Source organism: Bos indicus, chromosome 3 (genome assembly GCF_029378745.1).
Source record: "Bos indicus isolate NIAB-ARS_2022 breed Sahiwal x Tharparkar chromosome 3, NIAB-ARS_B.indTharparkar_mat_pri_1.0, whole genome shotgun sequence".
Taxonomy (NCBI): Eukaryota; Metazoa; Chordata; class Mammalia; order Artiodactyla; family Bovidae; genus Bos; species Bos indicus.
Window position 1 is genome coordinate 92,290,710 of NC_091762.1, and position 26,213 is coordinate 92,316,922.

The 26,213-nt window shown below is 49.6% G+C and overlaps 1 protein-coding gene across 9 annotated transcripts; it reads left to right on the forward strand.

Moving 5' to 3' along the window:
- Positions 1–66: 66 nt before the first annotated feature.
- On the forward strand, positions 67–26,213 carry CYB5RL (cytochrome b5 reductase like). Of its 9 annotated transcripts, none has more exons than XR_011565878.1 (9): positions 70–165; positions 2,967–3,072; positions 5,393–5,647; positions 6,568–6,716; positions 9,810–9,897; positions 16,399–16,503; positions 20,328–20,531; positions 24,152–24,464; positions 25,297–26,213. XR_011565878.1 is itself a non-coding variant. In XM_019957413.2 (9 exons), exons 3-9 carry the CDS (start codon positions 5,453–5,455, stop codon positions 24,371–24,373), a joined length of 876 nt encoding a protein of 291 aa, XP_019812972.1. In that variant the 5' UTR covers positions 70–165; positions 2,967–3,072; positions 5,393–5,452; the 3' UTR covers positions 24,374–26,213. The 9 variants fall into 9 exon arrangements, 8 of the variants coding, with proteins under 8 accessions (XP_019812969.1, XP_019812972.1, XP_019812968.1 ...); XM_019957413.2 differs by having other exon boundaries at positions 24,152–24,268; positions 24,356–26,213; XM_019957410.2 differs by having other exon boundaries at positions 67–161; positions 24,152–26,213.

A 26,213-nucleotide genomic window follows, 5' to 3' on the forward strand; every position in this document is an offset into this window, starting at 1 on the left:
TTTTTACGAGTGGCAGATCCTTTAACCAATCACCGCCAGGTAACTCTGGCCTTGCCCCACCCCGCAGGCCGTCCACATTTTTTCACAGGTGGAACCCTGCCCACCTTCCCCGGGTGGGAGTGAAACCTGCAAGATCTTTACCTGAGGGAAAGCGCAGGAGGGTAGGTGAGTGGTTGTGGTGAGAGCTGTAATGAGCTAGGAGAGCTTCGGGACTTAAAACTTGAACTCATGACAGCCTTGATTTCTTGCGAGCAATTGGAGCTTGGACAGAGTACTTCTTCAGAGCCTTAAAGTCACTCGGTGTAAAAATAGGGATGTGTCTGTGTGCTCAGTCGAGTCTAACTCTTTGCGACCCCATGGACTGTAGCTGGCCAGGTTCCTCTGTCCATGTAATTTTCCAGGCAAGAATGCTGGAGTGGGTTGCTTCCCTCCGCCTGGGGATCTTCCTGACCGAGGGATCTGTCTCCTGCATTGGCAGGGGGATTCTTTACCACTCCGCCAACTTGGAAGCCTCAAAATAGGGATGGAAATGCCTAAACTAGCTCAGTTGCGCAGCGCACAGAACGTGGTGGGTATCCCGTAAGTTTCCTTCCCTCTCCACCACTTCTGACGTGGAGCCTGAACGTGGCCTTTGCACCAAGCTAGGGCCGCTCTGACCTCGCACACTGCCTGCCTCCTCCCCAGCGCCCAAAATGAGTTAATTTCCTCTTTCCTCAAAATGTCCCTTTTCGCCTCCTAGGAGCGGGGGCCAGAGCGGCAGAGGGGTACCTTGCTCCTTGCTCAGTAGGTATTTATCAAATGCCTACTGTGTGTCAGGCACTGTTGAGTAGCGGGTTTACACTGGTGAATAAAATGGATGTGCGATGTAGAGCTTACAGTTTAAGTGGGAGATACAGACAGAAAGCAAGTAAACCAAATAGCAATTGCAACACACACACTTATATCCCTTTTCCCCAGTTGTTTGCCTCTTTCGTATTTAACACTGAACATAGCCTATTTTTCATTTTGATCTTAATGACATTCCCACTGGAATGTAAGCTCCATGACTGCAAGGAGCTCCATGAATGCAAGAGTTTTTGTTTCTTCATTGTTGTGAAGTCTGCCTCTAGATCAGTGCTGAGCACATAGTAAATATACATTTAATGACTCAATACATACTAATGTAATGAATAAGCAAATAGGGTACCTGCTAACGCAGGGGTCCTCAACCCCCAGGATAGTCACTCCCCATGAACTTGCATCACTGCCTGAGCTCTGCCTGCTGTCAATTCAGCAGCTGGCATTAGAGTCTCATAGGAACATAAACCCTAACCCTAAAGTAAAGGTGGAATATCCTGATTGCCACAAAATAGAAATAAAGAGCACAATAAATCTAATGTGCTCAAATCATCCTGAAACCATCCCCTTTCCCACCCCAGTCTGAGGAAAAATTGACCTCCAGGAAACTGGTCCAAGACAGCTGTGCTAGAAAATGAGAAGGGTGTGGTAAGGGGGTGGCTCTGAGAGGAGGTGACCCTGAAGCAGGGTCTGAGGGTGTGGAGAGTCATCCAGGCAGAAGCAACATGTGTCAAGGCCTGGCTTCTTAGACTCCAAAAGTAGAGGCTGAGAGGAAATGTGAAACTGATCTTTAAAATTCATAACTGACATGGCCAACTTCTCTACTCACTTCCAAAATAGCAGGGAAAATGGAATTAGTAAAATCTAGAAAGCAAATTTAAGGAAAGATAGATAAATAACTCTCACACTGTACAGGAGTTTACAGTTAATAGAGCTCCTTCTGTTAACTTAGCTCACTTTATTTCTCCCAAATCTTTTGGGAGTAAGAAATCAGCATATAGAGGAAACCAGCTCTCATTCACTTTTAATACAAACCTGGTACATAACATGTAAGAAGAATGGGTTGAACTGATGTGACACCATTCTTGTCTGGAAGCTCTGTGAAGGTAGAGCCAATGTTTTATTAACCTCTGCTGTATCTCAGCCCCAAGCTCTATGCCTGGCTCCCAGATCTTTGTGAACTGAGCACTCACCACTTGCCTGAGCCTTCCGTCTGCCAGGCTTGTGCTTGGTGGTAGAATGCAGAAAGAATAAGATACCACACTTGCCCTCAAGAGGGTATTAGCCTGCTGAACCTTCCTGAAATCACTGAACCAGCAGTAGAAGGTTTTCTTTCCTCTAAAGAGAAACCTTTCCTTTACAAGAGAGATTTGTGGCACATACAGGAACTGCCCTTCTAAAATCGATGATAGTAAGTGGTAAGAGAATTGGGGCAAGTTCTGACCAGGAAGAATGTTGGGCACCAGGCAAGAAGGCTGAATTGTGTGTAGTAGGCAGTGGGGGGCTGTTGAAGGTTGTGAAGCAGGGGACAGGTGTGGTCAGAGCTGGTGGCAGGTGTGCTGATGGATAGTGTTGGGGGAAACTGGAAGCACATCGTTTGGGCCCATAGAAAACTCTAGTGTAAATGGATGTGGGAAGTGGAAAAAATGGGAAAGATCGTAAAAGTTAAGACTCCTGGGAAGTGATTGGTAACCAAGAAACAGGATTTCCATGTCCTCTGGCAGGCTTAGTGGTTTGCTCCTGGCTTTTCCACAGACTTGGCCCACACCTTGATTCTAGCATTTTATGCACCCATGAAGCTACTGCCCTAGGGAGGCTCCAGGGGGCCCATAAAATTCAATGGCAGTTTGGCAAGGTGGGTGTGCCAGCCCAGCCCACTGGAAATTGGAGATGAAGACACTCCTCTGCCCTACAGAGGCATGAAATCTAGGGAGAAAGAGTATCCTAGAGTCTTAAGAGACCAGGTATATGCACTAACCTTGCCACTTCTGGCTTCCTGGCCGCAGTTTTCTCCATTGTGGAATAAGGAAGGCATAGCCTCCTTACCTATGGCTGCCGGGAGCAGAGTGAGACAGTGCAAAGTGCTTGGGACAGACTGGCCCAGTAAGTGACCTGTGTTCTTTTCCCAGGTTTTATCTGTTTAGTGTCTGACTCCTCCAGGCCAGGAGCTCCTCCAGGACATGGACGAGTGTCATTCATCTCTGTCCCAGCACCTCATTCAGCAGCCCCTGCCCCGTAAGTGTCGAATGAATGGGAGGATAGCAAAAACTGGAGCTTTTAGTCGTAATTGCATTTTAAGTAATGTTCTGTGACATCAGATTTCCCCTAAGTTCTGTTCTCAGACAAGAGGGGGAGAAGAACCCCCTTTACTTTGATTTGCCTGTGGGATTTTAAATGAATAGTTTCCTTGCAAGTGAGATGACAGCTCTATTTCTATATGAACTGTAGAGTTCCACATATAAATACAGAAAACCTTGATAAATCCCAAACTGCCCTCACAGAAATATCTCAAAATAAATCATAACCATTTAAATTTTCCTCCCTGGTCTGTCTTTCAAAATTTACCTAATGGCCCTGAAACCAAGTTCCTTTCCTTCCTTTCTTTCTTTCATATAACATGCATATTTTAAAATATACATTGTGCCTCTTCATAAAATGAATAAAAAGCAGGTCTCTGCCCTCAAGCAGTTCACAATCTCAGAAGAGAAAGACATGTAAACTTGTAAGTTCTGAACAGTGTGAAATGCTATAGGGTGGAGATTCATTCACTGGAAGAGCATTTATTGAGCACCTACCATGACCAGGGCTGGACCAAGCGCTATGAGTGTTGCAGGAAGCCAGGCAGGCCTCGGCAGAGGCTCCAGCCTGCTCTCTACCAGCCCATCCCTTCCTTGCTGTCCATTGCCCGGAGCTCCATCTCTAGATTCAGGTTCCTAGACCTGCTTAATCCAAATGGAGCTAGATTTTGCTCTTGGATGCCCCACAGGCATTCAGCGTACCTCTTAGTGAACTTACCATTTCCCTCCCTTCCTCTTTCCTCTAAAACTCAACTCTGTTTGGACCCACTATCCACCCAAGGATCCAAGCGTCACACCTGGATGTCCCTTTAGCCCTCTCTCCCCCTCACCTGCTCACCTCACATCTGTCAGTCTCTGTGTTCTGTTAATTCCTGCTTCAGGATTTCCCTAATTGTCCACTCTCCTCTCATCTTCTCTGAAACTGTCCTGGTCTAGATCAATTCTCACCTGGACCATCATGACCTTCTTCTCCTGTGTTCCTGTTATTGAAGAACAATATGTTCTGAGACCAGACAGAGCAGAGTTCAAGTCCCAGTGCCATCATTTATGGAACTTTGTGATGTGGGTAGGGCTTCCCAGGTGGCGCTAGTGGTAAAGAACCTGCCTGCCAATGCAGAGGGCGCAAGAGATGCAGGTTCGATCCCTGGGTCAGGATGATCCCCTGGAGGAGGGCACATCAACCCATTCCAGTATTCTTGCCTGGAGAATCCCATGGACAGAGGAGCCTGGCGGGCTACAGTCCATAGGGTTACAAAGAGTTGGACATGACCGAAGCGACTTAGCACGCATGCGTGTGACCCTGGGTAAGTTATTAAACCTCTTCAGACTCCAGTTTGCCCATCCATAAAATGGCACCTCCAGGACTGGCCTTGTTGTAAAGATTAAATAAAATGCAGCAATTCGGTAGATGACTCGCCAACAATACTGAGTGAAGGAAACTAGGCACAGAAGAATACATTTCATACGATACTGTTGTTATTGTTTAGTCGCTAAGCCATGACCGACTCTTTTGTGACCCCATGGACTGTAGCCCACCAGGCTCCTCTGTCCCTGGGATTCTCCAGGCAAGAATACTGGAATGGGTTGCCATTTCTTTCTTCTCGATGCAGGGATTCAACCCGAGTCTCCTGCTTGGCAGGCAGATTCTTTACCACTGAGCCATCTGAGAAGCTGTTCATATAAAGATAAAAACTAAGCAAATCTGATAAATTGTGGATAGAATTGCAAACAAAGTGGCACAAGTATAGAAAAGCAAGGGAACTGATAGTGGTTATGGGCACAGAGGTGTGATCAGAAGGGACACAAATGCATGACTTCTGGGATGCCAGCAAGGTTCTTTTTACTTGAGTGAGTGGTGGTTACAAAATGGCTCTTTTATAACAATTGTTAAATTGTACATAAATGTTTTACTTCATCATTTAAAATATTTTAAAAGTTCAGTGAAATTTTCTATGTAATCTTTTTTTTAACTTTTGCTTTTATGTTGGAGTATAGCTGATGAACACTGTTGCGAGATTTTCTTTGTAATCTTGATCCAGCACTCAGAGCATGGGAAGAGGTCAAGAAACTGTGGTTGCCTGTTGGGATTGTGGTTGCCTGTTGGGATTATTGTGCCTGTCTGCCTCCCTCCCTGCAGACAGCAGACCCCAGGACTGATTCATCCATGTGCTCACACGGAGCTTGGCACCTGCCGGCCCCAGGGAGAACCAGTGGAACAGAGGTGCCCAGAGAGTAACCACACGTGTTCCCTCCTCCAGGCTGGCAAGGGAGCAGGGCCTGGGCCTGCTCTGGGAAGAGTATCTGATCAAGCCCCACTGATGATGGACCAGGGGGAGGAAGGTGACGAAGAGGAAGCCTGGCTGCAGCTTCGACCGGTGGAGCCTTTGCCCTTGCAGTGCTGTGGCAGTGGCTGCTCGCCCTGTGTGTTCGACATCTACCAGCGAGACCTGGCAAGGTGGGAGGCTGCCCGAGCCAGCAAGGACAGGAGCCTGCTGAGTAGGGAAGAGACACAGGTAAGGGGGGTGCTCCTCAGACACGAGGGCCAGGTGTCGGCATCTTCCTGACCTCAGCCCTGTATGGTGTACCTGCTCAAGGGAGCTTCCTCTGACTCTGCAGCAGAGAGAAAAGAGTGGATCTAATGAAGCAGACTGACCCAGGTTCAAAGCCTGGCCTTGAGTTGGTGAGTGGGGGATGGGGTGGTATAGTGAGGGAAGGTCCCAGGAATGAATTGGGTGGGTGCATTTTCAGGGGAACAGGATCTGTGAGTTGGGGCAGTCAGAGAAGACTTCCTGGAAGAGGTCTGCGAGGTGGATGGAATATTAAGGGCAATGGGCTGAGACTTAGAAGACATGAATTTGAACCCCTGCTCATGGTGGTGACTTTATACAAACAAGTCACTACCACTTGGGCCTCAGTTTCCCCACATGTAAAATAAGGGTATTGGATTAGGTCATCTTTAAGGTCCCATCAGTTTCTAAATCTGCATACTGGGTTTTAGCAGGTTTCAAGGATAGGTGGGTTTTCCATACATTGGAAATGAGTGTTCTGGATGGAGGACACAGCTTGAGCAAATAAAGACTTACAGGTTGGAATCCACAAGGTGTTCTTGTGGGGAACACAGAAAGGTCTGACACTGGATGCTTGAGAGATAAAATGAGACTCAGGACTCATCCACAGGCACTAGAGTGTCCAACTAAGGACATTGTGCTTTATCCTGGGGCTGAGAGGAACCATGCCAGGCTTCAGAGCAGGGTGCCCTTGACATAAAGTGCTCCGGCGTTCTTAGAGCCTGAAAGGGAAGGAAGGTGGGACTGCACTATTATACAGAAAACTTGTCAACCACAGTAGCCTCTCCTTGCAGGGAGGATGCTCATGGAGGCTTGCCTGTCTCTTGAGTTTCAGGTTCTAGCTGGTGAATCTTTTCCTGTTGCAGAGCTGCCCTTCCAAGCTGAGCCCAGAGACCTTCCTGGCCTTCCTCATCAGTGCTGTGGACAGGCTCACTGAGGACACCTACCTTGTCCGGTTTGCACTACCCGGGAACAGCCAGCTTGGCCTGCGGCCTGGCCAGCACCTCATTCTACGGTACACTCAGGTAGTGGGAGGACCTCATCCTACAGTACACTCAGGTGGTGGGAGCACCTCATCCTACGGTACACTCAGGTGGTGGGAGCACCTCGTCCTACGGTACACTCAGGTGGTGGGAGCACCTCATCCTATGGTACACACAGGTAGTGGGAGGACCTCATCCCATGGTACACTCAGGTGGTGGGAGCACCTCATCCTACAGTACACTTAGGTAGTGGGAGGACTTCATCCTATGGTACGCTCAGGTGGTGGGAGCACCTCATCCTATGGTACACTCAGGTGGTGGGAGCACCTCATCCTACAGTACACTCAGGTGGTGGGAGCACCTCATCCTACAGTACACTCAGGTGGTGGGAGCACCTCATCCTATGGTACACACAGGTAGTGGGAGGACCTCATCCTATGGTATACTCAGGTAGTGGGAGGACCTCATCCTATGGTATACTCAGGTAATGGGAGCACCTCATCCTACGGTACACTCAGGTGATGGGAGGACCCCATCCTATGGTACACTCAGGTAGTGAGAGGACCCCATCCTACCCTACACTCAGGTAGTAGGAGGACCCCATCCTACGCTACACTCAGGTAGTAGGAGGACCCCATCCTACAGTACACTCGGGTAGTGGGAGGACCCAGGCTTTGCAGCCCTACTCTGCCATTTGTTAGCAGTGTGGCCCAGGGCAACTTGGTTAACCTTCCTAAAGCCTCCATTTGTCATCTTCAGAGTAAACACTGATACATGACTTAGAGGGCTCTTGGAATTGGCCTAGATAATGTATTTTCATGATAAATAACAACAACAAACACTTTTTTCATACAGTTTATGCTCATATGTATGAGCTTATTTATTGTTCACAAAATCCTGTGTGGTAGGCACCGTTATCATACCAGAGAGGAAACTGAAGTCAGAGAGGTTTAATAACTTCCCCAAGATCACACAGTTGGCAGATGTTGGAGCTAGGGTTTGAAAGCAAACAGTGTGGCTCCAGAGCTTGTGGCATTAACCTCATACAATTAGCACCAGTTGATAGAAAGGAGACTGACATTGAAAATAAGAGACTTGCCCAGTATCACACAGCTAACAAGGATTCAAGCCCAGACAGCCTGCCTCCTGAATTACAGCCTTCACTCCTCTGCACTTCCTTCTTCCTCCCAGCTTAATTTTGTCTTCTCATCCCACCTCGATCCCCACCTCCACCTACCCAGGGACAAGACTCTTTGGGACCTCCAGGTGGAGGCATCTAGCAGGCAGTCAGCTCTCTAGGCCTGACGCTCAGCAGAGAGATCTGAGCTGCAGGCGTGGATCTGGGAAGCATCCAGGTGTATCGTTATACCTAGATGGCATTTGGGAGCATGCGGGACATGGAAAGAAGGAAGGAGTTAGGACTGAACCCTGGCAACTCCACCATTTACAGTGTTGGCAAGAGGAGGTAAAGCCAGCAAAGGAGACAGAAGGTGTAGCCAGGAAGGAAACCAGGAGAGAGCGTATTACTCATCACACTCTGGTCACTTGCCTCACACAGACCCCTGGTGTTTGTATACAGCTCATTCTGGCCTGTGGCCTGGCTGGCCAGTCCTTAAAAGTCATTGTTCCTTTAGGAGCCACAGGACAGGTCAGAGCCCAAGAAACCCTCCATCCGTAAGTCAGGGATGCCCAGAACTGCCTGCTTCTGGTCTGGTCCCTCTCCACTGTCTCTGTCACTCTCAGGACACCCACGTCCCTCCTCACTCAGACCCCTTCTGGTGCTCCACAGCACCTCCCCAGCAACACGCCAACCCACAGCCCCAGCTCCCTTGCCCACCAAGTTCTCAGCTGCCCACCCCCATGCTTGCCCCTCTCACCAGTTCCTGGCTTGCCCTACATTAAACTACCTCTAAGCTTTTGCCCCTGGAGGAGGGCATGGCAACTCACTCTCATATTCTTGCCTGGAGAATCCCCATGGACAGAGGAGCCTGGCGGGCTACCGTCCATGGGGTGGCAAAGAGTTGGATACGCCTGAGTGCCTAAGCACAGCACAGCACAGGCTTTTGCCTAGGTTCTTCCCTTTACTTCCTGTCCCCATTTTCATGTGTTAGTGGCCGGCTCATCCTTTAAAACCCAGCTCAGGGAGGGCTTCTGAGGCTCCCCAGATGAGAGTGCCTGTGACTTACCTCTGTCATAGCAAATGTCACAGTGCTCTTTGCATCCGAGCCAGGCCATATGTTCCTTGTTCTGTAAGCATTTATTGAATGTTTCTGCCCAACTTTTGATACATTAGGATGAGCCTTTTTAATCTTTGCATACCTTGGAGAAGAAAATTTTGTACATGGTAGGGTTCAAGAAAGGGGTGGTTGGGTGCTCCCAGGAAGCTCTGAGGAGTAGTGGTAAGGAACCTGCCTCTGAGGCAGACGGAGCTACAGTTGATTCTAGCTGTGTGACCTCAGGCAGGTGGCATCCCTTCTCTAAGCCTTGGTTTCTTCATTTTGGTTATTGTTTGCAATAAATGAGGTACTGCCTGTAATATACTTGGTGCATCATAGGCACTTAATACAACATGTCTGCATGACTATCCTTCTGGCCCCCTTGTTGATAATACTGGAGTGGATTCATGCATCAGGTCAAACTTTGGACGAGGGCACCTTTGAGGATCCTTTCTAATTCCAATGCTCCTGGCATGTGGTAGTATTTGCTAAATGTTAAACACTTGTTAAACATAGCTGTTTTTATCTTGATCATGCTATGGTCGGGGAGAGGTCAGGAAAAACCTCAGTGATGTCCTAAAACAGCTCACATCATCAGTGTGCTTTTTGAAGCACCTTTCCATCTGTAGTCCCAATGGAACCACATAGCAGGAGCATGGGTGATTGTCCCCATTTTACAGAAGGAGCAACTGAAGTTTTAAGTGACCTGCCCAGGGTCTCATAGCCAGCACGCAGTCGTAGGGGAGCCCAGTACGCTTGTCTTCTGCTCCACCGTGCCTGCCCGTCAGTGAGGGCTGCTGGGATGACTGGGCCCCTAGCTTCACTTTCACCAGCCTGGCACAGGTTAGGTACTCTAAGGATTTGTTGAATGACTGGCTGAATGCCTGACCAAGTGCATCTCTTTCCCAGAGGGACAGTAGATGACTTAGAAATTCAGAGAGCCTATACGCCCATCAGCCCTGCCAATGCAGAAGGATACTTCGAAGTTTTAATCAAGGTAAGTCAACTCACACGGTTGCTCTAAGAGCCAAGGACTGGACCTCCATTTGCCAACTTGGTCAGGGTTGGGCACTTCCCTTTGATGTGGGAAAAGCCAGGATTCACGTGGGAGGAAGCTGGCTGGAGGGAAGAGCAAGGACAATGAGGGTGGCCTTTTCTAATCTCCTTTCCTAGGGAAAAGGGGCTGCTGCATCATCAACAGAGGCATGTTCCTGATAGATTTTATGGACAAAAGGCTTGGGCTGAGAAGAGTAAAGCTCTTCCTCCTCGCCATCTTACTACTGATGGAGCGTGAGCACTGAGCCAGGGAAAGGGGAACCAAGTCATGGGCTCCTTCTGTATGCTGGGCACAGGCATCCAGGGGGAGTCAGACCCAGTGCCCACCGTCCGATGGGGCCAGATTAGGACACTGCAAGGTGGTAGATGCAGCAGGCCCCAGCCCAGCTCAGGGCACCTGGGGCCGCAGGGAAAGCGGGCTGGGCTTCCTCGAGGAAGCTGTGTGTGTGAGCTCTGTGTTAAGCTCAGGATTGGGAAGGAAGCTCTGAGTGCTGAGCAGTGTGTATATACAGCAGCCAAGGGGGCATGATTTGGGGAACTTCCAGTCATTCATCTTGGAACAGAGCGGGTACGCAGGCAAAAGATGGGACATAGAGTACCTTGGGGACCAAGCTAACTGAAATTACCTTATAGAAGGAGTTGGCAAGGGCCGGGGCATTTGAGTTGGGCCTTGAAGAAGGAGTACAGATTAGAGGTGGTGTTCCAGGGCTGGATAACCAAAGGCGGGGAGAGGTGAAATAGAGCAGGGTCTGGTGGGATCTATACTCAGTCTGAGTGGTGGAGGGAGACATGCTTGCAGGGGCAGCCAAGGTGGGCTGGGCAGTTGGTAGAGATGAGATGAACAAAATGGGCTGGATGCAAAATGCCCCAGAGACCCAAGGAGTAGGCAATAAATGTATAAGAAGTCATGGGCGGGTCATGGTGGAGAGATCTGACAGAATGTGGTCCACTGGAGAAGGGAGTGGCAAACCACTTCAGTCTTCTTGCCTTGAGAACCCCCATGAACAGTATGAAAAGGCAAAAAGATTAACTCCCCAGGTCAGTAGGTGCCCAATATGCTACTGGAGATCAGTGGAGAAATAACTTCAGAAAGAATGAAGGGATGGAGCCAAAGCAAAAAGAATACCCAGCTGTGGATGTGACTGGTGATAGAAGCAAGGTCTGATGCTGTAAAGAGCAATATTGCATAGGAACCTGGAATGTCAGGTCCATGAATCAAGGCAAATTGGAAGTGGTCAAACAAGAGATGGCAAGAGTGAATGTCGACATTCTAGGAATCAGCAAACTGAAATGGACTGGAATGGGTGAATTTAACTCAAATGACCATTATATCTACTACTGCGGGCAGGAATCCCTCAGAAGAAATGGAGTAGCCATCATGGTCAACAAAAGAGTCCGAAATGCAGTACTCGGATGCAATCTCAAAAACGACAGAATGATCTCTGTTCGTTTCCAAGGCAAACCATTCAATATCACAGTAATCCAAGTCTATGCCCCAACCAGTAACGCTGAAGAAGCTGAAGTTGAACGGTTCTATGAAGTCCTACAAGACCTTTTAGAACTAACACCCAAAAAAGATGTCCTGTTCATTATAGGGGACTGGAATGCAAAAGTAGGAAGTCAAGAAACACCTGGAGTAACAGGCAAATTTGGCCTTGGAATACGGAATGAAGCAGGGCAAAGACTAATAGAGTTTTGCCAAGAAAACGCACTGGTCATAACAAACACCCTCTTCCAACAACACAAGAGAAGACTCTATACATGGATATCACCAGATGGTCAACACCGAAATCAGATTGATTATATTCTTTGCAGCCAAAGATGGAGAAGCTCTATACAGTCAGCAAAAACAAGACCAGGAGCTGACTGTGGCTCAGACCATGAACTCCTTATTGCCAAATTCAGACTTAAATTGAAGAAAGTAGGGAAAACCACTAGACCATTCAGGTATGACCTAAATCAAATCCCTTATGATTATACAGTGGAAATGAGAAATAGATTTAAGGGCCTAGATCTGATAGATAGAGTGCCTGATGAACTATGGAATGAGGTTCATGACATTGTACAGCAGACAGGGATCAAGACCATCCCCATGGAAAAGAAATGCAAAAAAGCAAAATGGCTGTCTGGGGAGGCCTTACAAATAGCTGTGAAAAGAAGAGAAGCGAAAAGCAAAGGAGAAAAGGAAAGATATAAACATCTGAATGCAGAGTTCCAAAGAATAGCAAGAAGAGATAAGAAAGCCTTCTTCAGCGATCAATGCAAAGAAATAGAGGAAAACAACAGAATGGGAAAGACTAGAGATCTCTTCAAGAAAATCAGAGATACCAAAGGAACATTTCATGCAAAGATGAGCTCGATAAAGGACAGAAATGGTATGGACCTAACAGAAGCAGAAGATATTAAGAAGAGGTGGCAAGAATACACAGAAGAACTGTACAAAAAAGATCTTCATGACCCAGATAATCACGATGGTGTGATCACTGACCTAGAGCCAGACATCCTGGAATGTGAAGTCAAGTGGGCCTTAGAAAGCATCACTACGAACAAAGCTAGTGGAGGTGATAGAATTCCAGTTGAGCTATTCCAAATCCTGAAAGATGATGCTGTGAAAGTGCTGTACTCAATATGCCAGCAAATTTGGAAAACTCAGCAGTGGCCACAGGACTGGAAAAGGTCCGTTTTCATTCCAATCCCAAAGAAAGGCACTGCCAAAGAATGCTCAAACTACCGCACAATTGCACTCATCTCACACGCTAGTAAAGTAATGCTCAAAATTCTCCAAGCCAGGCTTCAGCAATACGTGAACCGTGAACGTCCTGATGTTCAAGCTGGTTTTAGAAAAAGCAGAGAAACTAGAGATAAAATTGCCAACATCCGCTGGATCATGGAAAAAGCAAGAGAATTCCAGAAAAACATCTATTTCTGCTTTATTGACTATGCCAAAGCCTTTGTGTGGATCACAATAAACTGTGGAAAATTCTGAAAGAGATGGGAATACCAGACCACCTGATTTGCTTCTTGAGAAATTTGTATGCAGGTCAGGAAGCAACAGTTAGAACTGGACATGGAACAACAGACTGGTTCCAAATAGGAAAAGGAGTTCGTCAAGGCTGTATATTGTCACCCTGTTTATTTAACTTATATGCAGAGTACATCATGAGACACGCTGGACTGGAAGAAACACAAGCTGGAATCAAGATTGCCGGGAGAAATAGCAATCACCTCAGATATGCAGATGACACCACCCTTATGTCAGAAAGTGAAGAGGAACTAAAAAGCCTCTTGATGAAAGTGAAAATGGAGAGTGAAAAAGTTGGCTTAAAGCTCAACATTCAGAAAACGAAGATCATGGCATCCGGTCCCATCACTTCATGGGAAGTAGATGGGGAAACAGTGGAAGCAGTGTCAGACTTTATGTTTCTGGGCTCCAAAATCACTACAGATGGTGACTGCAGCCATGAAATTAAAAGACGCTTGCTCCTTGGAAGGAAAGTTATGACCAACCTAGATAGCATATTCATATTCTGTCAAAAGCAGAGACATTACTTTGCCAACAAAGGTTCGTCTAGTCAAGGCTATGGTTTTTCCTGTGGTCATGTATAGATGTGAGAGTTGGACTGTGAAGAAGGCTGAGTGCCGAAGAATTGATGCTTTTGAAGTGTGGTGTTGGAGAAGACTCTTGAGAGTCCCTTGGACTGCAAGGAGATCCAACCAGTCCATTCTGAAGGAGATCAGCCCTGGGATTTCTTTGGAGGGAATGATGCTAAAGCTGAAACTCCAGTACTTTGGCCACCTCATGCGAAGAGTTGACTCATTGGAAAAGACTCTGATACTGGGAGGGATTGGGGGCAGGAGGAGAAGGGGACGACAGAGGATGAGATGGCTGGATGGCATCACTGACTCGATGGATGTGAGTCTCAGTGAACTCCGGGAGTTGGTGATGGACAGGGAGGCCTGGCGTGCTGCGATTCATGGGGTCGCAAAGAGTCGGACACGACTGAGCGACTGATCTGATCTGATCTGATATGAAATTGCTGACACGCTAACGTTTTTGACTTATGGAACCAGCAGTTTCACATGAGTCGGCCTAATACATAGCTCTAGATCTTTTCCCAAACAGAATCCTCAAGATAGGTGTTCACATCCTTTGTCTCCCTTATAGGACAGAAATTACCCCCCTCTCATTGACAAGTAAACTGAGACCCCAGGAGAGCCTGAGGCTCCCCAGGTAGTAAGAAGTGCAAGTGGTGGGTAAGCCCTGGCCTCCTGATTCCAAGTCCCCAGCACCATCTATGGCTCCCGCCTTCCCCGCCTGCCTTCAGAGCTCGAGTATTTATTCCCTCAAACATAAGCTTGGATGGGATCCCTTCTCCATGCAACTGTTTGTCTGGGAGATTCCACAAATCCTCTCCAAATGGCCCACTTCCCCAAGCTGCTTGTCTGGGTGTGTTTTTATTGAAAGGATAAGCCTAGAGACAGTACTTCAGGGCAGCTGGATCACTCCCAGCTGCAAGGCTGATTTTCTCCTTCGTTTACCGGAAAGCCTCTCTTCAGAGAGATGCTTAATTATCCCTAAGCCGCTGGCTGAAGAACTGGAAATGTCTTGGCAAATTGGGAAGGCAGGCGGGTTTTCTAAGGTTTACGCTCCCTTGTAGATAGGAAGGGGGAACTCCCATTTCTCAGGCACCTTCTGGGCTCCAGGTACTGCCTCTAGCTCTTTAATTACCTCATTTCAACCTTGTAACCACCCTGCAGAGTAGATCATATTCTCCCCACTTTGCAGATGAAGAAACTAAAGCTCAGAGAGATGATATTGTCCCAAGGCTCCTTGGGTAATATGATCCCAAATGGAAGAACAAGTCCAGTGTCAGTTCTGTTAAACAGATGTGTTTTGAGGATTTACCCTGTGCCAGGCTCTGTGTGAGTGCCAGAAGCACAGAAAAATCCTTCCTTTCTCTTTGAGTTCTCTCTGTGCCATAGGGCTTCTAAGGCCACCCCTGGGGCTGTGCCTCCGTAGGACCAGGGCCACAAAACAAGGGATAGGCTGAAATGTATCTTTCAGCAAGTTAGAAAAACTGTAGCCTCCTCCCCAGACCTCTTCCAGGTCAGCCAAGGACGTTCTTTGCTTTATGCATTTGGTGCCCAAGGAAGGCAGCGATGGTACCAGAAGTGGCTGTGAGTGTTTAAAAGCAAGTCTGGTGACCAAAGCCCAGTCTCTCCTTCAGGCCTGGTTATAATTTCTCCAAACACTCTTCCAGTCCTCTCTCCCAGTGCTCCCCTGACTCTACTCTATCATGTCCACTTGCTGTTCCTAGAACATGACCTGGGCTGTCCTACCCCTGAGCATACCACACCTGATGCCCAGAATCCTTTGTGCCCGTCTGCTCCCATCTCCAGTGAGTCTGATCCTACCCAGTCGTTAAGGTCCAGCCCCACTGCTTCCTTCTCCAGGAAGCTCTCCTCAGTCCCGCTGCACTGGAAGTGACTGCACCTCCTCAGGCATTAGGTAGTCTCTACCTTGTGTGTGTCTGAGACTTAGGTCCCTCTTAGACTGTGAGCTCCTTAAGCTTAGGAGGGCCTGATCTGGGTTACTGATTTGTTCATTCAGATGTTAAAGTCCTTTCCATGATTCAGGCACTGGCTGCTTTCATGGAGCTTAAGGTCCAGCTGTCTTCCCTGCAGCCCCAGCATAGTGCCCAGCACAGAGTGGGTGGGCACCCAGCAAGTGCATACTGCCCTTCTCCCGTGGAGGAATCCCCTCCACAACCTTCACTTTTTCCTCCAGCCAGGAGACAGTATAGGGATATGCAGAGATTGCAAGTGAGTGGCTCACAAACTGCCTCTAGCCTACAAATATATTTCGTTTTGGCCTGTATAGTGTTTTAAAATTTTGAATTAATTGCTAACATTTCAAGAATGGGAAAATTTTCTTAAAAATATGGATTTCCTGCCCCTCTTAGAAAGTCAGAAGATCTGGCATCACTGGCCCTGTGGACTGTGGACTGGAATTTGCAAAGTGGCTTCTTCCTTTAGAAAGAGTATTTGCTCACCAATTTACCTTAGTCTCCACCACTCACTCTTGTCTGCCTGATGGTGAGACTGTTAGGTGCCATTAATTGTCTCTTCCCTGATTCTTCACTCAGTTGTGTTACCCGTGTGGCCCCTGGTTATTTGGTTTGAGACCTCTGTAGTTAGGGCCGACAGTCATACAGATTCTCATCCTGGTCTTACCATTTACCTTCTGTGTAAGGTTCTGGGCCTCATCTGAAAACGGGGGCTGACAGTACTAACTTCGTGGATGATTAGAAGGATTAAATGAGACAACACGTGTAAAGTACTGAGCTTGCGGCTGCCGTGGCGTGTATTGGCGGCGCGGCTGCCGTGGCCTGTATTGGCGGCGCGTGCCCGTCCACTGAGGTCTCCCTTTGTTTGCTTCCAGTGCTACCAGACTGGGCTGATGTCCCGGTATGTCAAGTCCTGGAAAGCAGGAGACACAGCTTTCTGGAGAGGACCCTTCGGAGGCTTCTTCTATAAACCAAACCAGGTCAGTGCCCATGCTGTGTCCTCAGGAGACCCCTGCCAGCTTAGCCTCCAGGACTGTGGTTCTCATGTTTCAAGCCATATAATCTTGCTGTGCCATTCTTCTTGAGCCCAGACCTAATGCCAAGAGTATACTTGGGGCTGGACATGGGAGGAGATGGGATAGGTACTAAGAGACAAAACTGCCTATGTCCCAGAACCATCCATGCCTGAACATTGCTTGGAAAAATTCAGACTAAGTTTGGCATGTAGGGCCCGTACACCAGCTGACTCTCGGATCTCTTTCCAGTTTCACGGGCCATTTACAAGACTATGGAGACCACTCCCTAAGTACACCTTGTGACTTGCTGCTGGGAAGTCCCCTGCCTCCCAGGCCAAGGGTTCTTCCCCTCATCTTCATGGCATGTTCAAGTCCTGCCCTGACACTCCTAGGAAAAAGCAGTCATTTCTCATCAATTGGTGCATATAAGAAAACAGTTTGACAGTGTGTGCTGGGGACTTGGGACTTCCTTGTGCCTTAGTTTGCAAAGAATCTGCCTGCAATACAAGAGACCACCTGCAATGCAGGAGACCTGGGTTCGATCCTTGGATCAGGAAGATCCCTTCGAGAAGGAAATGGCAAACCACTCGGTATTCCTGCCTGGGAAGTCCTGTGGACAAAGGAGCCTGGTGGGTCACAGTCCATGGGGTTGCAAAGAGGTGGACTCGACTGAACAATTAAACCACCACTGGGAGTCTTAGGAATCTTCACATCCTTGACCCAGTGCTTCCACTTCTGAAGTGTGTCCTATGGAAAGAATCCAAATGCTGCCTCTTGCACATGTTCATTGCAGCGTATTTATAATAGCGAGAAATTGGAGACAGCTGAACATCCAAAAACAGAGCAATTATGTACACTGGGTTACAGGCACTTGATAGACTACTATCCTGGATTTTAAAATTATGTTTATAAATGATGTTGATGCTTATGCTGTAAGGTCATGACCAATACTAAGTAAAATACTGAATACACAACAAGCTAGGAAACTTAAGTTAGATTATACAGAAAAAGTATTTTTTTTTAAAAAAGCAATAAAATGTTAGCAGCTCTGGTTGGTGGAATTATGGGTGATTTTTATTTTCTTCATTATATTTTCCAAATTACCCACAATGAGTACCTATTACCTTTTATAATGAGGAAAACAAAGCAAAACAAATGGAAAAGAATGAATCATTCTTCCTCTCTATTCTTTTATTTTTAATTGAAGTATAATTGATTTACAGTGTTGTGATAGCTTCAGGTATACGGCAGAGTGATTCAGTTATATATACACACACACACATACATTCTTTTTCAGATTCTTTTCCCTTATAGGTTATTACAAAATATTAAGTACAGTTTCCTGTGCTCTACAGTAGGTCGCTATTGGTTATCTAGTTTATGGCTGCTGCTAAGTCGCTTCAGTGTCTGACTCTGTGCGACCCCGTGGACTGCAGCCTACCAGGCTCCTCCGCCCATGGGATTTTCCAGGCAAGAGTACTGGAGTGGGTGGCCATTGCCTTCTCCTTTATATATGGCAGTGTATATGTTAATTCCAAACTCCTACTTCATCCCTCGTCTCTTTTCCTCCTTGGTAACCATAAGTTTGTTTTCCTTTTTGGCCATGCCACGCGGCATGCGGATCCCAGTTCCCCCACCAGGGATCAAACTTGCGTCCCTGCACTTGAAATGCAGACTCTTAACCACTGGACCCCCAGGGAAGTCCCCACGAGTTTGTTTGCTATGTCTGTGTGTCCATTCTTTTTGTGTAATTTAAAAATAGCTTTTACTGGTATTCTCCTTATTACAAATGTAGTATCTGTTCATTACCCCCCAAAATCTGCAGATATAAAGAAGCTAAAAGAAGAAATATAGAATACCTGCAGGCCATCTTCCCAGACATAACAGTCTTGGCATCCACAGACCCCTCGGGAAAGCCCCACACTTGCTGTCTGGGAGGGCACAGGGCCAGGCTGTGAAGGAAAGGACATGGCGTCTCACGCACCAACGTTTGGCTGCTGAGACTGTGGCTGAGACTTTGCTCTGCTCCTGTGAGGGTGCCAGGGTGCAGGCCAGTCTTGCCACTCTGCAGCCAGCTTCATGGCAGGTGGCTCACGTCAGCCCTGAGACTGGCATGTTAGCATCTGTCTTGCATTTGTTCCACAGACATTCATAGGGGTTCACCCAGGGCCAGGCCAGTGCTGGACCCTGGAGGCCCGGAGATGGGTCAGATGAGCCCTCCTCCAGACGCTCCCAGTCTGATGGGAGACGGGCGCACAGATTGATGATAACAACACAGGGTGAGGAGGGTGTGCAGAAGGCTGTGGGAACACCTGCCCGTGGCTCAGGGGAGGCTCCCCAGAGGAGAGCCTGAGCAGTGATGGGAGAAAGAGGTGACACACGGCAGCCTCTGTGACTGGAGGCTGGGGGAATTGGAGCACAGGCCAGGATGACGGGCCAGCAGTAGGGCTCAGTGAGGGGCAGGAATGTAACTGCATTGGGTCCCAGGCTCCGTACCAGGCACTTGTCATCTCTGTAATCCTCATGCCAGTTCTGAGATAGGTGCTCTTCTGCAGAGGTCTATTTTTTTTTTTTTAAACCAGTGAAGAAACCAAGGCTCTGAGAAGTGAAAGAACTTGCCCAGATCATAGGGCTGAGGGTTTACCCCGAGATCTGCATGGCTCCTGGTAGTCCAAGAAGCATTCCATGCAGTAGTGTGGTGTGCGGTGGCTATCGCTAAAGCTAGAGGAAACTCGGACTGCACTCACAGAGACCTACAAAGCATAGAGGTGAACACCTCACTGTGCGGGTCAGGCACTAACCTGCACAGCACTGATCTTAAAGAGACCTAGAGCCAGGAAACAGGTTTGGAGAGGGGGAGTTGGTGGAACAGGGGCCCCTTGGGAGCTCACTTTTATTGCTTGGCTCTCTGGGCCAGCACTGTGCCAGGCACTGAGGTATAGTATCTCATTTAGTCTAGAGAAGAGCAGGCTCAGGGTCCAAGCCAGGGCCCTCAGATCTCTGCAAGGTGGCCCTGTAGCAGAGGAAGCAGCCCAGAGGGCAGGGCCGGGATAGGGGTGGTGGGCAAAGCTTTGGTTGGAGCAGGTTTCAGGTCATTGAGGTGAGAAGCCCTCCCTGGCAAGGGGAGTCAGCTTGTAATACAGCAGACTTCTTAGGAAGTAGTGGGCTTGTTGCTCAGTCGCCAAGTCGTGTCTGACTTTTTGCAACCCCACGGACTGCAGCCAGGCTTCCCTGAGCCTCACCATCTCCCAGAGTTTGCCAAAATTCATGTCCATTGAATCAGTGATGCCATCCAACCATCTCATCCTTTGTCACCCTCTTCTCCTTCTGCCTTTAATCTTTCCCAGCATCAGGGTCTTTTCCAATGAGTCAGCTCTTCGCATCAGGTGGCTGAAGGATTAGAGCTTCAGCATCCATCTTTCCAATGAGTATTCAGAGTTGATTTCCTTTAAGATTGATCCAGTGGGCTGCCTATCAGCAGAAGTGTGTAAGCAGAGTCCCTTGGGGGTGCTTTAGAAGGCAGCCAGCCATTTGTAGGATGGCTGCACCACTGCTTTTCCTTGCAGCCTCCGGATTCCATGATTTCTGTTCCATAGGCCTCACAAGCTGTAGCTCACAGGCACAGAGGGTTCCCTGGAGGGGGTAGAGAGGGAAGCTCAGATGGGCAGGACACCCCAGAAGGACAGTACCATCCAGTTCAAGCACGCTCAGGAAAAGGCCCCATAGTTGGTAGGTGGAGTAAGACCTCTTCCCAACCCAGCCCTGTCATGTACCGTCTTGTTCCCCAGTACGGGGAGCTCCTCATGCTGGCTGCTGGCACCGGCCTGGCCCCCATGGTGCCCATCCTCCAGAGCATCACAGACAATGCAGAGGACGAGACCTTCATCACCCTGGTCGGCTGCTTCAAGACCTTTGAGGGCATCTACCTGAAAACCTTCCTCCAGGAGCAGGCCCGTTTCTGGAATGTCCGCACCTTCTTTGTCCTCAGCCAGGTGAGCCCAGGGGATGACTTCCGTCCCTGATGGAGACTCTGCTGCCCCCTTGCACCCCTCCCGAGGGCCCGCTGTGGGCTCTCTCACCCGTGCCATAATAATCATTCTCGCCACTGGTGGCAGCCATAGCGTGTGCCTGTGTTATCATGTTCGTCATGCAGATGAGGAAGCTGACGCTCAGAGGTGAAGGCACCAGCTTGTGTCATGCTGCCAGACGGGGTGAGGCCAGGATCTGAGCCCAAGGCTGTCTGCTTCCAGAGCACCAGCTCTCACCCAGCATGTTTTGCTGCCTGCCATCCACCCTCCGGCATCCTGCGTTGTGTGGGCAAGGGGCCTGGTGGTGGAAGCAGTGGGCCAGGCACTGACGTCCTCTGGCTGTCATGGCTGATTGAGGCAGGGACATATTTCTAGGTTACCAGTCTCTCAGTGCTCCACCCAGTGCCAGGCACGGAGGAGGCACTCACCCTGTCAACAGCTGGTGGAGTAAACTAGATCCGAGTTCATGGCATTTGTTAAAGTCTTTTCCACATCCCTTTTCCGTGCAAGCCCCAGCCACTCTAGCTAGAAATGGCTTTGCTTCCTGAGCCCTCTTCCCTTTGGTTCCCTGTCCCGCCGTTCATTCAAGGGACCCCTCCGGGCCCTCCCTTCAGGGCCACGGCTTGGGGGTGGGGGATGTCTTGCCTCTTACCTCAAGCTAGGCCTTCAGGTGTCTTTGTTTGTGTGCCTTCCCCTAGTCTGTAGCTTCATTTCTCTTTCCTGCACACCCTGGGTTGGGGTCCCCTGCTGGTGTCTCCCCTCCGTTCTCTTGCTCAGGGTCAGCCTCGTTGCCCTGTACTTAGAGTGTCCCTAAAGACTTCCGTGATCCTTGACATTGTGGGTGGGAGGCTGTCAGGAAACCAGAGATCTTGAGGTCCCCAGGAGCCAGAGTCCACAGGCCTGTCTATCAGGAGGAATGCTCAGTGGCCTGATCACCCAGGATGTCATGCTTGGTGAGCGTGAGCAGCGACAGCCATGCCCAAGGTCAGAGATGGAGCAAAGGGCTAGTGGACAGCCAAGGGGAGAGGGGTGAGGGAAGGGCCAGTCCTGCTTAAAAATGAAGATGCCCTGTTCCTGGCCTCCAGGGGCTCACCTGTATATGTGGAGGCAGCCACAGAGACGGCTGACAAGGGCTTCCCTTCATCCAGCACTTTCTCTGTGCCTGGCACTGTTCTAAGCACTGTATGTGTATTAACTCATATAGCCCCCACCAAAATCTTTGGAGGCTTGTACTGCCATCGTGGCCTTTTAATGAATGTGGAAACCGAGGCACAGAGAGGTTAAGAACCTTGCCCAAGGTAACACAGCAAGTTGGTGGAGAAGCCATGGTTTTATTGCTTGCTGGTATAAAACAGCACAGGGAGAGGTGCTGTGGAGTGTGTTCAGGGTGCTGGCAGCAAGCAGAGAGGGCTTCACAGAGCAGATGGCATTTGAGCCTGGGCTTGAGGGCAGAGTTAAAGTTCACCAGCAATACGGGGCCTCCTACCTTGGGCCAGGGTTTTGATGATGCCGGTGCCCTGGGGTTGGGCAGGCGAGTGTCAATAGCTGTCAATAGCAAGGGCAGGTGGGGGAGGATGGAGTGAGAGGCACCTCCTCCCTGTCCGTGCTCCCTCCACTCCAGTTGCTGCCTGGGCCATAGTGACAGCATCGTCAAGGGTCTCCCTGTTCAGGCCACTTCTTGCCTATTTGTCTTTGATCCTGTCTCTGGAAGGTCAGCTCTGACCACATCGCTGCCCCGCTTCCTGCCCTTCCCTGGCTCCCCACGGCTCTCAGGACTGTGTGCCAGCCCTCTGCAGCCTCGCACCCTGGCCCTCCTCCATCCACTGCATGCTGCATTTGGCATCACTGGTCTGCCTGTGGTCGCGAGTGCTCCATGCTTTTCTGCCTTTGCTCATGCTGTTCCCCCACAGGGAGCACTTTTTCCCACTTCTTAAGCTAACGCCCACTCATCCCTCACATCTCTCTGCAGAGGTGTAATTCCATCCTGGGAGCTTCCCTGAGCCTCCCGGCTGGTGTAGGTGTTTCTGCTGTCACGGCCCAGGCTCTCCTTCACCCACCCTGCTGCATCTTCATTGTTGAGGGTCCCCCTCCCGACTTGAGCAGCAACCAGACCCCATGCATCTCTTGGTGTACAGTCAGGGTGAGCTGCACTGCATGAACTGGTCAGGGAGGAAGGGGGGATTGGGCAGTGGGAAGGAGGGGCAAGGCCAGTGGGCCCTGCTGGTTCCTGCCCTCGAGGGGGCCTGTTGGGCAGGTCAGAGCACAAAGGGCACACGAGAAGATGCAGATCATCAGAGAGGATCCACTGTGAGCAGCACAGCACTGTCCTCAGAGGCCCTTGGGGTCTGATGGGTTCTGAATGTGCCTGGGATTCTAGGCCTGCTCTCATGGAGCCTCTTTCAGGGTTTCTCAATCACCCCGCGCTCATCACTCATCACAGTAGCTCAGAGAGGTCATGGTCACTCACCAGAAATTGGTGGCAAAGCTTGCATTCCAACCGCAACAGCGCTGTCTCCATCCTGTCTCGCAGCTTGGCTCTAGGAATGAGAGGTTCACCTCAATAGCATCTGCAGAGGTGACAGCCCTATTCTGCTGGGGTTTTATTTGTTTTGGATGCTGGTTACATGGCTTCTTCTCTTTTGTCAAAATTCTCCAAACTGTCAATACATATACAATATATGACATATGTATACATACGTTATACTTCAAGAAAATGTTTACTTAAAAGAAATTTTTCCAAGTCAGCTGGTAGTGGAGATTTTCTTTTGTAACCTTGGGGATGAAAGTCACAAGCTAAGGCTAGAGGAGCATAACGAGAAAGAGCCTGGGGCCTCATACACCCCCAGAATACTTCTCTAGCCTTCCCGTGTGAGAGAAATAAACACCTCTCTTGGTTAAGGCAGCCTGGGATCACTGATATACAGCCAGGTGAGGCCAGGAGCCCTGTCTGCCTGGAGCAGCTGTCCTGTCCCCATTGCCTAGCACAGGGCCGGGCACAGTCCACTCAGTGAGCTCAGTTGCTCAGTCGTGTCCGACTCTTTGTGACCCCATGGACTGCAGCACCCCAGGCTTCCCTGTCCATCACCAACTCCCAGAGCTTGCTCAAACTCATGTCCATCGAGTCCACTCAGTAGACATTGGTTAACTCAACAAGTGAATTGAAGACTTAAATGCACAAAAGTTATGCTCTGAGAGTGATGGTGATAAATAATCTTGTAAAGATGCTGGGAGACCCACAGTCGCGGTGAGAAAACATTCCCTCCAGAGTGTCGGGGACAGCAGCCCCTTGAAGGCCGTGGAAATGATGGGACCCACGGTCTGATCCCACTGCTGCCCCACCTCATCGTGTGTCCCAGGGACATCCCTCCTCCTCCCTGTGCCTCAACTGTGCCTACTGGCCCACAGACTTCTGTGAGGGTGACCTGAGTCCCTGTGGAAGGAAGTACCTGGCCTGTGGTGGGGCTGGGAGAAGCTTGCTTCCCCCCATCCCCTCTGGCTCAGGTTCCTCATTTGGCAGAGAGGAGCTGACTGTGTAAACTCTGAGGACGCCCAGGAATCACCCCCACTGTCTCTCATCCGCCCAGGAGAACTCCCTGGAGCAGCTTCCCTGGAGTTACCGCGACAGGACCCGCTTTGGCCGCCTGGACCGGGACCTGCTTGAAGAGCTGGTCGGCTCCTGTCGGAGAAAGCCATTCGCCCTGGTCTGTGGATCAGCTGAGTTTACCAAGGACATGGCTGGGTACTTGCTGCACGCAGGCCTGGCTGAGGACTCCTACTTCCTCTTCTAGGCCTGGCCTCGCTTCTAAAGCTCAGGCTTGGGGCCCGGCACTGGGAAACAGGAAGGAGCACAGACTGGAATCCGAAGACATGAATGGGAGACTGCTGTTGGTGCTCCAGGTGACCTGGGACAAATATCTTTGCCTCTGCAGACCTCCGTTTCTCATCCATCCCACAAGGTCACTGACGCTCCAACAGGCATCCTGCTGGGAGGATAGAGGATGGGGCTGTAGGAGTCCTGAACAGGAAAGTATACAGTAGGCAGTCAGGGAGGACTTCCTGGAAGGAGCCAGGTCCTGGCTGAGTAGGAATTGGCAGGAGGAGGACTGGGAGGGGCTTTCCTGATTGTTCAGCCAAAGCCTGCTTTCCCTGGAGTCTGTGTATCTCTTGTGGCCTCCGGGCCATCTCAGAGGAGGTGCTCACCGACTGTTTAGGGAATGACCGCAGGGGAGGCTGGAGGAAGAACTTGCTGTCTGGGCCTCTAGTGCTGTGAGCCTGACACAATGAAGGTCGAGGCTTTTTTGACCTGACCACATCTCAGAGCAAGGTGGGGCCCTAGTCTACCTTTCTTTTGGCCCCAGGCCCTTCCTGCTGCAAAGGGCTTCCCTCTCAGTCTCCCTTTCCTGGCTCAAGAGCCCAGCCCAGAGTCCTTTCCCTGGCAAAAGAGGTACGGAAGGAAGCTAATGCCCCTCCCTCCTGCAGGCAGCCAGCTCAGGCAGCCAGCTCAGCCCGCGCCTGCAGCTCAGCACCCTGGTGACGGTTGCTATGGAGATCTAAAGATAGAGCAGGAGTCGGGAGACCTGGGTCCCTCTCCCTGCTCTGCCCATTGAGCTGCTGCTGTTCCCACCCCTCCACACGCCACCCGCTCCATCCTGCACGGGGGATGCCCTCCCCAGGGAACCCAGTGCTCCTGGGCAGCACACTGCAGTTAATGAATTCTGCTTTTTTGCAGCCTGTGCTCCTGTCTGCTGCACCAGCTCCGGCTGGCTACAGGCAGTCCCAGAACTGGAATATTCAGCCATGGAATCTCGGAATCAAAGGACCATAAAATTGTAGAGTTAGAATTTTGCAGTCATAAAATCACAGTCCTCATCACATGAGTGTGTGCGTGCTAAGTCACTTCAGTCTTGTCTGACTCTTTGCCCGCCAGGCTCCTCTATCCCTGGAATTCTGTGGGCAAGAATAGTAGAATGGGTTGCCGTACCCTCCTCCAGGGGATCTTCCCGACCCAGGGCTTGAACCCACCCATGCCACCTACATTGGCAGGCAAATTCTTTACCACTAGCACCACCTCGGAAGCCCAGTCCTCATCGTATCAGAGGTTAAAGCTCAGGACTCCAGAAAGTATCTCATCTATCAGACTCATTGTATCAATGCAGAAACCAGGGCCCAGAGAGGCCATGTGATCTGCCCAATATAAAACAGTTCACGGCGGGGCCATTGTCAGAAGCCAGATTTATGTCAGCCCTGTCCACAGATTCTGTACCAGTGGTTTTTTAGACTAGACTCTTTAGGATAGCATAGTTCCTGGCATGGCAGCCGTGAAGGAATGGCAGCTGAGTGGAATCCCCAGGACCCCCTCCAACCAGAGCAGTTCTGTTTTTATCCCATTTATATCTTGGGGCTTGGAGTCATTTTCATTTGTGAAATAGAGTTTTCCTGCACTGCCCAAAAAGTTGCAACAAAACTCTGTGCTGTGCCATGTTCAGTAAATAAGGACAGGCCATCGTGGGGTGGTCCCAAAGGTTTCAAACCAAGTTTCACAGACAGCATTCCATGGTCAAATAGATGTGGGGAATACAGCCTGTGGCCTTTGCCAGCAATTATGTGCATGTAAGCATGTGAGCATAATAAAGGATCTGAAAAGTC